The 15000-nt window shown below is 19.7% G+C and overlaps 2 protein-coding genes across 2 annotated transcripts; one reads left to right on the forward strand and one right to left on the reverse strand.

Moving 5' to 3' along the window:
• Positions 1-1366: 1366 nt before the first annotated feature.
• On the forward strand, positions 1367-8731 carry PF3D7_1205800 (high mobility group protein B3, putative; the record flags this gene model as incomplete). Its single annotated transcript, XM_001350431.1, has 4 exons — positions 1367-6997; positions 7191-7350; positions 7510-8415; positions 8574-8731. The coding sequence occupies 4 exons, from the start codon at positions 1367-1369 to the stop codon at positions 8729-8731; spliced, it is 6855 nt and encodes a 2284-aa protein (XP_001350467.1).
• Positions 8732-9614: 883 nt separating this feature from the next.
• On the reverse strand, positions 9615-12863 carry PF3D7_1205900 (conserved protein, unknown function; the record flags this gene model as incomplete). Its single annotated transcript, XM_001350432.1, has 1 exon — positions 9615-12863. The coding sequence occupies one exon, from the start codon at positions 12861-12863 to the stop codon at positions 9615-9617; it is 3249 nt and encodes a 1082-aa protein (XP_001350468.1).
• Between the last annotated feature and the right edge of the window lie 2137 nt (positions 12864-15000).

Raw genomic sequence — 15000 nt, forward strand, 5'->3', positions numbered from 1 at the left:
TTATTTATTTATGTTTATTTTTATATATTTATTTTTCCATGCAATAATATTATATATAATACTATTTTTCTTTTTTCCAAAATATCCTTTTTTTTCTTTTATTTTATTTTAAAATTAAATTTTTTTGGTTCCACTATTTTTGAATGTTATAAAAATATGATAAATATATAATTTAAATATATTGAATATAAAACATAGAAAAAAAAAAAAAAATTTTACCAAAAAATGCAATTTTTTTATATATAAAAAATATAAAATAAATATTTTTCTTTTTTTGTTTTTTTTTCATTATATAATATATCTCATACATAATTTAAAAAAAATATATATATATATATATATAATATTATAATATATATATAATTTTTTTTTTTTTTTTTTTTTAATACTTAAAAATTTTATACGTATATAAATTAAATATATTTATATATATATATATATATTAATTCAATATGAGAAAAAAAAAAATATTTATATATAAATATTAAAATTAATATATTATAATAAATTATATATATTACAATACCATTATATATAGTAAAAAGAAATATTTTTCAATATATTAATAATAATATATATTATATATATATATAAAATATATAACCCAATATTTTATAAAAAAATTAACAAATTCATATTATATATATATTTTTTTTTATATATACTTTTTTGTTATATATTTCCAAGCTATGGTTTTTTAATTATTCATTTTTTTCATTATTTTTAATTTTTGTTTCTTTTTTTTTTTTTTTTTTTTTTCAATATTTTATTCTTTTTCATTATTTTATTCTTTTTCTCATTTTCTTCATCTTTATTTTTTTTTTTTTTTTTCCTTTTGAGTATTTTTGTTTATCGAAAAGGAAAAATTATATTTATATTTTTAATATACCAAATATTATAGAGAATAAACCATATATATATATATATATATTGTATAATTCAGAAGAATTGAGAAAAAATAAGAATCAAAATAAATGAAAAAGAAAAAAATATATATATGAAAAATGTAATAAAGTATATATTTTAATATATATATATATATATATATTAGTTCAACATTTAAGAGAAATAAAAAAAAAAAAAAAAGATTGAGAAAAATGAATTCTTGTAATGTATGAGCTTTTCTTCTTTTAAGAAAATAAAAGAAGTAATGTTATATTTCATTAGCTCTTTCCATCTATCTATTTATCTATATATATATATATATATATTTATATTTATTTATATCATTTGACAAGTTTGTTAATATATAAGACGTATTAATTACATTAGGCGAATTAATTCACAATATATTTATTTATATATTCATATAATATATATATTATATATATATATATTTATATATATATATGTGGGGAAAAAAAAAATGGATGGTGCCATTGAACTTTTGCCTAATGTAAAGAATGATCATTTTTTAGAAAATAAAAATCTAATAAATGAATATAATAAGTTATATATGCATAGGTACTACCATATAAATAACCATACTACAAATAATGATAACATATATAATGACATAATATGTAATAATAATTATAATATTTCTAATATTCACACATGTAATAGTAACATATCTAATCATACTGTCCTTGGGTGTACGAGTCAAAGAAAGTCTTTTAATAAATATAAATTTTTGTTAAACCTTTCAAAAACTTTACTATCAAAAAAATATCTGTCCATTAACTCTAGTACAAGGTTTGAAAAGAAAAATGTAAAAAATAAAGATTTCAAAAACAAAAATTCAAAGAATACAATAATTAAAGAAAAGGCAAAGAGCTACATGTTGTCTTTATTAAACAAAAAAATATGTAATCATTTATATGAAGAAAATAAAATAAAACAGTCTAATGAAGAAAAAGTAAAGGGACCAACTGAAAATTATGACCCTATATACAATTTAAAAATAAATAATAAAAATGAGGACCAAGAAATTAATGAACAGAATAAAAGTGTTCTCAATACAAATAAAGATGCACACAAATATGTAAACCATGTAAATGGAAAGTATTTAAATAATTATAATGTTTCTGAAAGTATGGGTGATAATACAATTATTCTGGGAGTTTATAATAATACAAAGGATATAAAAAATTATGAATTAAAGGATAAAACAAAAAATGAAAGCATCAATTTTGATATGCGAAATATACAATTATGTAATGCTGACATAGAAGAGGGAGAAAGAGTAACTGATAGAAATAATACAAATGATACGAATAGTAATTATTCTAAAAAAAATGAAGATATAGAAGATCATAAAAATGATAACAATAATGATGATAATGAGGATGATAATAATGATGATGGTAATTATGATGATGGTAATTATGATGATGGTAATTATGATGATGGTAATAATAATGATGGTAATAATGATGATGGTAATAATAATGATGGTAATAATGATGATGATAATAATGATGATGGTAATAATGATGATGATAATAATGATGACGACAATAATGATGACGACAATAATGATGACGACAATAATGATGACGACAATAATGATGATGGTAATAATGATGACGACAATAATGATGATGACGATAATAATAATAACGACAATAATAATAACGACAATAATAATAACGACAATAATAATAACAACAATAATAATAACAACAATAATAATAACAACAATAATGATGATGATAATAATAAAAAAAATGAATACAAAACTTATTACGAAAAAATTAAAGAACTCAAGTCTAATGTGTTCATTAAAGAATATAAGAATTCTGAAAAGTTTGTAAAAAAAAAGATCTTGAAATATATATGTAAAAATGAGATAATAGAAAATGTGAGCAATGTTTTTAATTATGTTAAGAACATATATTTCGTTATTATAAAAAATGAGAAGATGATGTTTTATTTTTTATATAATACAAAAGATGTATTAAATAATATTATATATATGGAAAACGAAAATAAAGTAAGTTATAATGATAGTAAATTTCTTTTATATTTTCTATTAAATGAAGAAGAAATATATAAAAAATTATTTGAAAAATTAAATTTGGATATCGAAAAAGAAAGATTAATATCTAAATTAAAAAAAATAAATTTAAAATTTAATGAATTGAAATATGATTTTGAGAAAAACTTACATAAAAATAATATACATCAAATATATTTTATGAAGAAAAGGAAAATATTTATTAATAATATGAAAGGATTACAATTTAATAAAAATTCTTTTAATACATCAAATGCTACAACTATATCAGGATTAAAAATGGTATCCTTAAAAAATGTAATTCCAAAATTGTATAATTGTAAAGATTATAAGAAAACGAATCATTTCTTTTTCAACATGTATGAAAATATCTCAAAGGAAAATAATGGTGTGGATAATGTGAATGAAGCAAAGAAGAAAAATACGAGTCATCAAAATATTAGTAAGAAAGGTGAAGAAAAATATTTGCCTCCTGAAGAACAAACCAAAAAGAGAAAAAAGAAAACCACCCAGAAAAATAACAAAAAGAATAATATGAACAATATGAATAATATGAACAATATGAACAATATGAACATTATGAACAATATGAATAATATGAACAATATGAACAATATGAACAATATGAATAATATGAACAATATGAACAATATGAATAACATGAAACATGATAACTTTACCTTTGATGGAAATAATAAACCAATTGCAAATATTAACAATAATAATGTTAATACGAATATTATTAATAATAATAATAATGATAAGCATAACAATAATGATGATAACAATAATGATGATAACAATAATGATGATAACAATAATGATGATAATAATAATAATAATAATAATAATAAAGAAGAAGTAGTAAAGAAACCAGCTATTAGAGGTATTACTTCATTTACATTATTTGCTAGGGAAAAAAGAAAAGAATTACTAGATCAAAAAATATATCTTGGTAGCTCTTTAACAGAACAAACATCAGCAGTTGCTAAAATTTGGAATAATCTAAGTGATGAACAAAAGAAAGAATGGGCTGTGAAGGCCTCGAAAATTAATGAAGAAAACTTTTTATTACAAAAAAAAAAAAAAAAAAGAAAATTTACTGCTTTCAGTATATTTGCTAGAGAAAAAAGGAAAGAATATAAAGAAAAAAATATAGATATGGGTTTAACGTTAGCACAACAAAATTCTCATGTATCCAAATTATGGAAACAGTTAACGGCAGAAGAAAAAAATAAATACAAAGTCTTATCAAATACAGTCAATGCTACTATAGCTAAAGCTTATAGTAAAAGTGAATCAGGTGGAACAACAGGAGAAAGGGGTAGTGGTTTCAAGGGAAGAATCAAAGCATTAGATAATATGATGAGTCAACATTATGCAAATAATAATATTTTAAATAATGATAGTAATACTAAAAATGATGAAACCGTTAAAAAAAGTAATATGGACAATATTAATATAAACGAGAATATAAATGTGTCCCATGGAAAAAATGTAACAAACATAGAGAACGTCGCAAATGTACAGAATATGCAAAATATTAAAAATATACAGAATATACAAAATATGCAAAATATGCAAAATATACAAAATGGTCATATCAACAATAACCATATTTCTTATGGTGCTAATTCTAATGTAGCCACCATGCACCATACGAACAATACACATATGGCTCATATAAATTATAATTATTATGATCAAACTAATATAGGAAATAATAATAATAATAATTATACTATGAATATGTCTTTACCAGCTAACCAAAATATAACTGATAAGCCTGCTATGGAACTTATACCTACAATCAATGTACTACACCCATATGCAAATAATTTTAATGGAAATGTATGTAATACGTCCACAAATGTAATTAACAACAATATGAATATTAATAATATGAATAGTATGAACAATATAAACAATATCAATAATAATCATAATAGTAGTAGTGGTAGTAGTGCTATTGCTCCTCCATGCGATATCATGACAGATGATCATCTAAATAGTGCAGCCACAACTACTGGTACAATTTCTACAAGCTACAATGGAATGACCACAAATAATATGAATAATAAAAATAGCAACCAAGTAATGATTATGATGGTAAATAAAGAATTAAATCAAATCAATATAAAGAATAATAATTCAAATGTTGATATGCACCAATTAAAGGGAGATAACAATATGAACAATAATAATATTTTGATGGACAATAATTTAGTAAATGGAGATGTTATTAATAATCAAAATATAAATAATAACATAAATTTTAATACATTTCAAATGAATTATAAAAATGTAGAACATACACATATAAATAATGATCCATATCAAAAAATAGATGTAACACAAGTAGATGATTTGATCTTAAAAAAAAAATTAAAAGAAGATGAAAAACTAAAAGTTAAAGAAAAAAAAAATATATTAAGGATATTTGATAAACAAAGAAAACAATTATTAAAAGAGGAAAAAAAAATGGATAAAATTAAAATAAATGAAAATCAATACAATAATACAACTTTATATTATCCAACAACACATTTAATGAATAATAATTTAAATAATAACCACTATGATATCTCAACAAATCAATATATAAATGAACCCAACACAAATCATATGAATTATTATACTAATATAGATAATAAAATGGTAACTACTAATGTAGCAAATAATATCATGAATTTTAATAACGTCAACAATGTAAATGTAACAAATAATAATATGGGAAATATTCATATGGCAACAATTAATAACATTGACAATGTTAATAATGTGAACCATATTAATAATATGAACAATGGAAATACCTTTAATTATAGCAATCATTATGTTCCATATAACCATGTAAACCATGTTGTCGTTAATAGAAAAGACAAAAATATACAAATGAACAACAACAACAATAATAATAATAATAATAATATGTTTGTGAATAATAATAATAAAAATGCTCCTATAAGTAATTACAATAAATACCAACACGACAATATGAACAATAACATATTAAAAAATGATCAAGGAAATAACAATATGAACAATTATAATAATTATACATACAACAACATATATTTTAATGGAACCGTTAACCATGGAAAAATGCCACCCGTACAAAATGGTAATGCTATAAAGCATATGGATGAAAAGGAAATAAACATAAATCTTAATGTACCAACGAAAAAATTAGAAAAAAAGAATTTTAACAAAATAATGAATATAAATGAAGAGACACTATATAAAAATAATAATGAACTAAATTATATACAAAGTACTCTCCATTATAATCAAATGAGTGATAATAATATCAACAATAAAATGATACCTGCTCATCATATACATAAGGATAATATGAATAATATGAACAATATGAATAATATGAACAATATGAATAATATGAATAATATGAATAATATGAATAACATAAATAACATAAACAATATGAATAATATGAATAACATAAATAACATAAACAATATGAACAATATGAACAATATGAACAATATAAACAATATGAATAATATAAATAAACATTTTGATTCACATGTGTTGAAAAAAAGAGCTAATGATATAAATCCAAATGATGCAAATTATTTTAATGAGAAATTAAAAATACAGAATTCATTAAATGATGATTTTTTTGATTTTACTACTACAAATAATAATTGTGAAACTATGCATAGTACAACAACTCAAGAAAACATTAATTTAAATAATACTATAAATAATGATTTGAATATGGATATTAATTCCAATCTTAATTTGAATTACACAACTAATGAGCTTAAAAAGAATAACACATATTACTACCCTTACAACAAAAATAATAAGAATAATGATGTTAATCATATATACGATACACATCAAAGTGAAAGAAACATATACCATAAAAATAATATGAATAATAATAATCATATTATTAATAATGATAATAATTATTCTGCATTAGTTAATACCAAAAATTTCATATATTATCCTGAACAAAATTTTTCACAGACTATTGGAAAAGAGAATCAACATATTTATTATGATACGGTATAATATTGTATTTGATGTATTTTTATTTTGTTTAGAAGTACCATGCGTCTTTGCATATAAGTACACACAAATATATATATATTAAATATATGTTTTATATATGAAATGTATGTAATACTTGTGATGTATATAACATATATATATATATATATATATGAATTATATTTTATTTATTTATTTCTTTTTTAAGGATTTGGATAAGCCGGAAAGAACTTTACAAGATACCGAAATTGTTAGACCTCAAAACAAACTTTTTTTTAACAATGCGTCACATTTTTTAGAATTAGTTAATAACAAAATAATAAAAAAGAAGAAAAATCACAAATCTTCTTTAAATAGTGTTTTTAATGGTAATATAAAAAAACTGGAAGAATGCATGAATGGCATATAGATTATAGGTATATTTTATAAATATATGCTATACTATAATATAATATAATATATATATATATATATATTTATTTATTTATATTTATTAATTTATTCATTTTATTTTTATTATCCTTTAGAAGAAACATGCACCATTTGGGATCTTGTCATGAAGAACAAAAAAAAAAAAGTTAAAAAAAAAAGAGACAAAAAAAGAGAAAGAGACGGATGTGGCAATGATAATGATAAAGAATTGAATGAAATGAGAAATATTGAATATGATTATAATAATTTTGATTTGATGATGTTAAATAATGATTTGAACAATTATTTAAAGGATACAAATAGGAGTGAGAATAATGAAGATGACATATTTAATAGTATATTGAATAATATAGACGACAATAATATATATAATAATAGTAATAAGGAAGTAGCTATTTTAAATAATAAAAATAATGTTGTTGAGGAAAATAGAAAAAATGACAACACAGATAATTTACCTGAGGATGATAATAACAATTGTGATGATTTTTTAAATTTATTAAATATAGGTTCATCAAATTTTTCGAACAAATTAAATATAAATGAACATGGTGATGTTATTTATGATGAAAAAAAAAGATTGGGTGCAAATAATTTAATAAATGAAAATAATAATAATAATGACAAATTAGGTTTATTAATGGAGAAGAAAAATGAAATAAATCAAAACCTTAATAAATCTCAAATAGAAAAATATAATTATGCATATAAAAAAAGTAAATTGTGTAAATGGACAGATGAAGAAACGGATAAATTTTATCAAGCCATTGAAATGTTTGGTATAGATCTAATGATGGTAAGAGCCTTAATACCAAAATTTAATGATAAACAAATTAGAGATAAATATAAAAAGGAAAAAAAATCTAATCCATTAAAGATTGAACAAGCCATTAAAAAAAACAAAGAAATTAATTTAGATGCATACGAAAATGAGCATGGAAAAATTGATCATTCAACTCATTATATGTATTCTGATTATTCATCAACGGATGAAAAAAATGGTACGCTTGAATGTATATTAAGGGAATGTATAATTTTTTTTTTTTTTCACATATAGTAGTTTGGCGCTTATAATAAAAATACATATGTTACATATATGTTGATGATATGTTTGCTTATATATTTATTTATTTATTTATTTCATTTTTTTCATTTTTAGATAATAATAATAATGCTAAAGCATTCACAAATGTAACAGGAGAGTCCGAAATTAATATCCTTACAATTTTTGATGACAAAAATGAAAATGCCAATATTGATGATGAATATGCTACTAATGAAGAACCTTCAGAATTTAATGTTTTAACATTTTTTTAATTTTTGTACACTTCTTTTTTTTTTTTCTTTTATGTTTAGGTGTGTGTGTGTCTATTTGATTGTTATCAAAAGGGGGGAAAACAAAACAAAGAAAAAAAAAAAGAAAAAAAAAAAAAAAGAAAAAGAAAAAAAAAAAAAAAAAAAAGAAAAAAAAAAAAAAAAAAGGAAAGAAAAAAAGAATTATACTCTGATTTTAATTATATATTTTTAAATATATTTATAAATCCTATCCATTCATTATCTTTTTTTTTTCTACAATATGTTATTATATTAATAATATATTTATATTATTCAAATTTTTAAATTTTAATTTTGTTAATTCCAATGAATATTTATTTTGTGCTTATTTTGTTAATAAATTATTTCACAAATGTATCAAAACTCAATATTGAAATAAAATATAATTTAATATTAATATATAATAAAACAATTCTTTTTTTATGTTATAATGATCATATATATTCTTATAATATATCTATGATCTTAGCCAATACAACAATATTATATTTTAAATATTATTTTAAAAAAGAAAATATTTTTACATGTATATATTATATTATTTATTTTTTTTTTTTCTTATTATAATGTTTCAAGAAAAAAAAAAAAAAAAAAAAAAAATCATAAGCAAATAAAATAAATAAAAGGTTTTTAAAAAAATCCTAACAAAAAATTTGAAAATTATATTAGAAAAAAGATTAAAATTAAAAAAAAAAAAAAATAAAATAAATATAATAATAATAATAAGAATCATAAAAAAAAAAAGAATGAATAAAAATTTGTATGTTAAATAAAAATTAATAATATAATATATAGATATTATTATCATTTTACTTTTTTTTTTTTTTTTTTTTTTTTTTTTTTTTTTTCTTATATATTTATAAAATTACATATCAAAATTGATTAAATGAAAAATGTCTTTTAATTTTCTCTTATAATCTAAATGACTATGTATGATGCCACTTGCATCATAATTTTCCACATTAGGTACTTTGACTGCAATTAATCCAGCAACATTTATTTTCCATTCCATATATCTATACAAGAATCCTAGAAGCCAATCATTTTTTGAATATACATTAATAACACGATTAGTTACTACCATACGTATTTTTTCCCATACTTTTGTACTAGTAGTAGCAGGAAGACCAATAAATATGGCATTGCTTACAATATTATATAATTTCTTTGAATATAAATATTTTAAACAATAAAATATAACACGAGCACCAACTGAATAACCTATTAAAATAACAGGTCGTTGACCAACTGTATTTCTATCACTTAGAGCATCAGCTAAAATACGACCTGCTTGTTGAGCTCTTTCTCTTATTAATAAATATACATTATCTAAATTTGATGCATATTTAATTAATGCTAATGGCCATGTTAAGGCTGCACTTAAAGTACTAGCTATTGTATACTGTAACCATATTCTACTAGCTGTTATTGCAAATTCTTGTGATAACATTGTTTCAATTAATGATCCCAATGTTTTTAATAAATGATTTTCCCATTTCAAACAATATAAATCACAATAACAATTTGGAAATACCTCTAACCATGGATTTGTTATATCATCATCACTTTTAATCTCTCCACTTACACATACACATACACTCAACGATTTAGAAATATTACCATTCAACATAATAAATTCAAATGTTTTTATATTTGCTATTCTTCTACTATATTTGTAACCAGTCAAACCTGCTCCACCAGCACCAAACAATGAAACAATAAATGCTAAACCGCTCGCTGAAGCTAAAAATGCAGTTAAACTACTACCACCTGCACCCAGAGCTGTTAATCCTGCTATAATACCTGGAGCCGCTAATCCTGCAGTAAATGCTATTAATGCACCACCCCCTAAAGCTGCTGCAGCTATTTTCATTCTTCTAATATTTCTTCTTTTTGCTGTTTCGTTAGTGGATGCTTGTAAAGCACTTATTAAATCTGCTGCCAAATTTTCTTCTATCCTTAATATTAAAAGTTCATTTATTTTTAAACATTTTGCAAACTTCTGAAAGAATAAATGAATTCTTGCATTATTATTACCTGTCATTATATATGTAGTAATCAAATCTCTCAATAATACTGATTTTACTTCAGGTGCTTTTATAGGAACACCGTGATTTAAATGCTTCTCCATATCACTCTCATCATAATAACTTTCACTTTCATATATATCCATTTTATTTACAATATGACTTTTTATCTTCGATAAAATATCTGCATCGTTTATCATATCATGTTTTACATTTTTCTCATTTATATTTTTTCTTATTTTATTATTTTCTAAATTATTCAAGCTATTATTGCTATTGTTAAGTTGTTCAGATGTATTACTATCCTTTTTAATAAAATCACCAAATTCTTCATTCTTTTTTTTCACTTTTTCATAACAACCATTGCTCTTTATTTTATCTTCCTCAGTTAGGTCATCTAACTTGTCTTTTTCCTTACGTCCATTTGGATTATCTTTAATCTTCTTTTTTTTCTTCTTTTTCTTTTTATTCTTTTTTTTCTTTTTATTACATTCTTTTACTTCGTTTGGGTTATCATCATCCATATTGTCATCGTTATCCTTATTGTCATCGTTATCATCCTTATTCTCATCGTTATCATCCTTATTCTCATCGTTATCATCCTTATTCTCATCATTATCCTTATTTTCCACCTTAGAAGTGTCTAATTTATTTTTATCAACCAATTTGACATTCAGGGGATCATTATTACATTCTCCTATATTTGTACATCCATTACTATCATTTATTTGATTCCCCTTTTTCGTGTCATGTTTCTTATTAATCTTTTTTACTATTTTTTCTTCATTCTTATTATTTATAGTAAAGCAATCATTTATTGCTTCCTCCTTATAATGATCATCAATTTCTCTTTCAGGAAACGTTTTCGTAGGTGAAATATTATTTTTTATATATAATTTGTTGTCTTCAATTTTGAGATTCTCATGTTCTAATAACATTTCATTTTTTAAATATTCTTTATCTTGATCACTTTGCTCATCATCTATATGATCATTTTGCCAAAAGTCCATTTCATTATTTAATTCTTCAACGATATTTTTAAATTTCGCATCTATATTAGCTTGTAGACTTCCTATTTTTTCTAATATATTATCAACAAATGGCTTTTCGTAAAGAACATAAGGTGTTTTATCTCCTGTTACTTCTCTAAGTATTTTTCTTTGATCAAAAGGCTTAATAACACATTGATATGCAATTGGATCTATTACTAATAAATCAGCTAACTGTTTTAAAAAATTTTTACACAATTCATCTAAATGATTTTGTATATCTTCATCTTCAAATGAATCTATATGTTTTATAATAATACATGCAAATAAAGCTAAAATATTTTCTTTAATATCAGTAGGTATAGTAACAAATTTATCATTATTTATTGGTATATATTGTAAACGTAATGCTTCTAAATTAGCATTTAATCTTTTTTTTTGTAATAGCCTTTCTTGCTTTTTAATATAATTAATAGTTTCTTGTTCTAACAAATCAGGTAAATCATTAAAAGTATATTTTTCAAAAATATTTGAAGACAAGTTTTTGACAAATGAATAACTTTTAAAATATTGTGATGATATCTCATCATCTTTATGTTCTTGTAAATCACTAGGAGGACGAATAAGTACATTATCATCTATTCCATCATCCTTATCATTATTTTTATTCTTTTTATTATATGATAATAAATTATCATTATTATAATATTTTGATTTATCTATATTAAACCGATCATAATTTTCTTCTATATTTATATTTATTTCTTCCGAAGAATTTTCATTAGAATAATCTTTTTTTTTATCATTAAAATGATGATGAAAAATTTTATTATTATTATTATTATTATCATAACATGTAGAAGAACTTTTACATAAACTTTTTAAAAATGCTTCCTCAATTTCTGCATTCTTTACTGGACTTATATCACTCAAAAAAACTTTTCCTTCTTCTATTTGTTTCTTTATATCTTTATCTATACCTTTTACCACATGTATTGATTCTACAGTTAATATAGTTTTGTTGGATCCTTGAAATATTTGTTTCTCACTTACATAATCATCATCACTAATATCAGGATTAAAGTTATTTTTTAACATTACTCAAACAAACAAAAAAAAAAAAAAAAAAAAAAAAAAAGAAATACAAATAATATATATATATATATATTATTATATATATGTAAATTATTTATAAAGATAATCCTTTAAAAATCTTCATAAATATGTCAAATATAACAACAAATTGTTATATTAATATAAATACATATATATATTTATTTTGTTTATTTTATATGCCTTTATTATTTTCTTGTTTATTTCAATATTAAATAAAAAAGAAATTTCTCATACATTAAAATGTTATATTTCACGAAAAAAAAATTTATAAAAAAACATAAAAAAAAAAAAAAAAAAAAAAAAAGCAACGAATAAATATATCTATCTTTAAAATAATTTAAATACTGAAAGTTCTTTTAATTACATATATATTAAATAAAAAAAAATACACCATTGTTTTTTTTTGTTTTAATTTAGAATGAATTTAATTTTATAAATACCATAATTATATTATATATATATAATTATATATTTTTACATATAAAATATAAATTCTATTTATTATATAATAATAATCATATTTACATCACATATATTATATATATATATTATTATATATATATATATATATATAATATTATTTATATTTTATTAATAATATATTATACATTTTTAAAGCATTATATATATAAATATTTTATCATTCAATAAATTTATATATCTTTTAACATTAACATTACCTCTGCTTTCAAAAAATATTTTACATTTACATTGATACATTATATACATATACATCTATAAATATATACTTTTTTATTCTTTTATAATTTTACTATATATAAATTTTTGCTTTCAGATTTGTAAAAAATAAATAAATAAATAAGTTATTATTATTATATAATTATACCATATTGAATATATACATATATAATATATATAATAAATATTACATTTATAATTATATATATTTAATTAAATTAACTTCATGAACTTTAAATGTAATTATACATATATATATTATATAGTCGAAAAAAAAAAACATAAAAAAAAAAACATAAAAAAAAACATAAAAAAAAACATAAAAATATTTTTTTTCTTATATGAATTAAAATGATAAATGTGCTACATTTCTAAAAAAAAAATAATTTATTATTCATTTGAAAGAATAATGAAAATTTATAAAATTAAAAAAAAAAAAAAAAAAAAAAAAAAAAGTGTAAAATGTATATATATAAATATATATATTGATAAATAATATAGGTCAAAGATAAAAATAATTACAAGTTTAAAACAATAAATATATATATATATATATTTTTTTTTTTTTTACATAAATTTCCAATACTTTCCAATGTTTCATGGAAAAGAAAAAAAAATAAATAAATAATAAGAGAGAGAAAAAAAAAAAAGAAAAAAAAATTATATATATATATATATATATATATATAATATTTACAAATGATATTCTGAAAAAAATATAAAATTAAAATTTTATTTTGTTTTAATAAATAGGAAATTAGTATAATGCCCATGAAGTCATAAAAAATTATAGGACATTTTATTAATATATATATATATATATATTTTTATTTATTAGTACATTTTCATATTTAACTTTTAACCAAAGTAAAGCTTTACATATTCATTAAAAAGTATCAAAATATTCATGAATTACCATTTATTACAATTTGTCCATTTTTTAAAAAGGTTTAATTATAATAATCTTTTTTTTATATTCGAAGTTTCAAAAAAAGTTATAAAAATGTAAAATATTTATATATATATATATATATTTGATATATATGATGTAATACTCCATTTTTATTTTAAATTTAAAATAAAATAAAATAAAATAATAAATAAATAAATGAATAATAAAAACAAAATAGTAATAATAAATATTAATAATATTGACAATAGGTAAAAAAATATTAGACGATTTTTTCGAATATATCCACTAATACAATATTAATAATAATAAAGATATAAGAATAATTTATACACAACTATAGTTATATGCAATTTATAATTATCTAATTTTTAAAAATATGAACAATTTTTATCTTTATATGTATGCTAATTGGAATAATTAGGATACATAAAATTGAAGAATTATAATAAAAAGATATAAGTAAAACATAAAGTAAAAATGTTAAATAAATAAAATTTTGAAAATGTT

Source organism: Plasmodium falciparum (assembly GCF_000002765.6).
Source record: "Plasmodium falciparum 3D7 genome assembly, chromosome: 12".
In the NCBI taxonomy this organism is placed as follows: Eukaryota; Apicomplexa; class Aconoidasida; order Haemosporida; family Plasmodiidae; genus Plasmodium; species Plasmodium falciparum.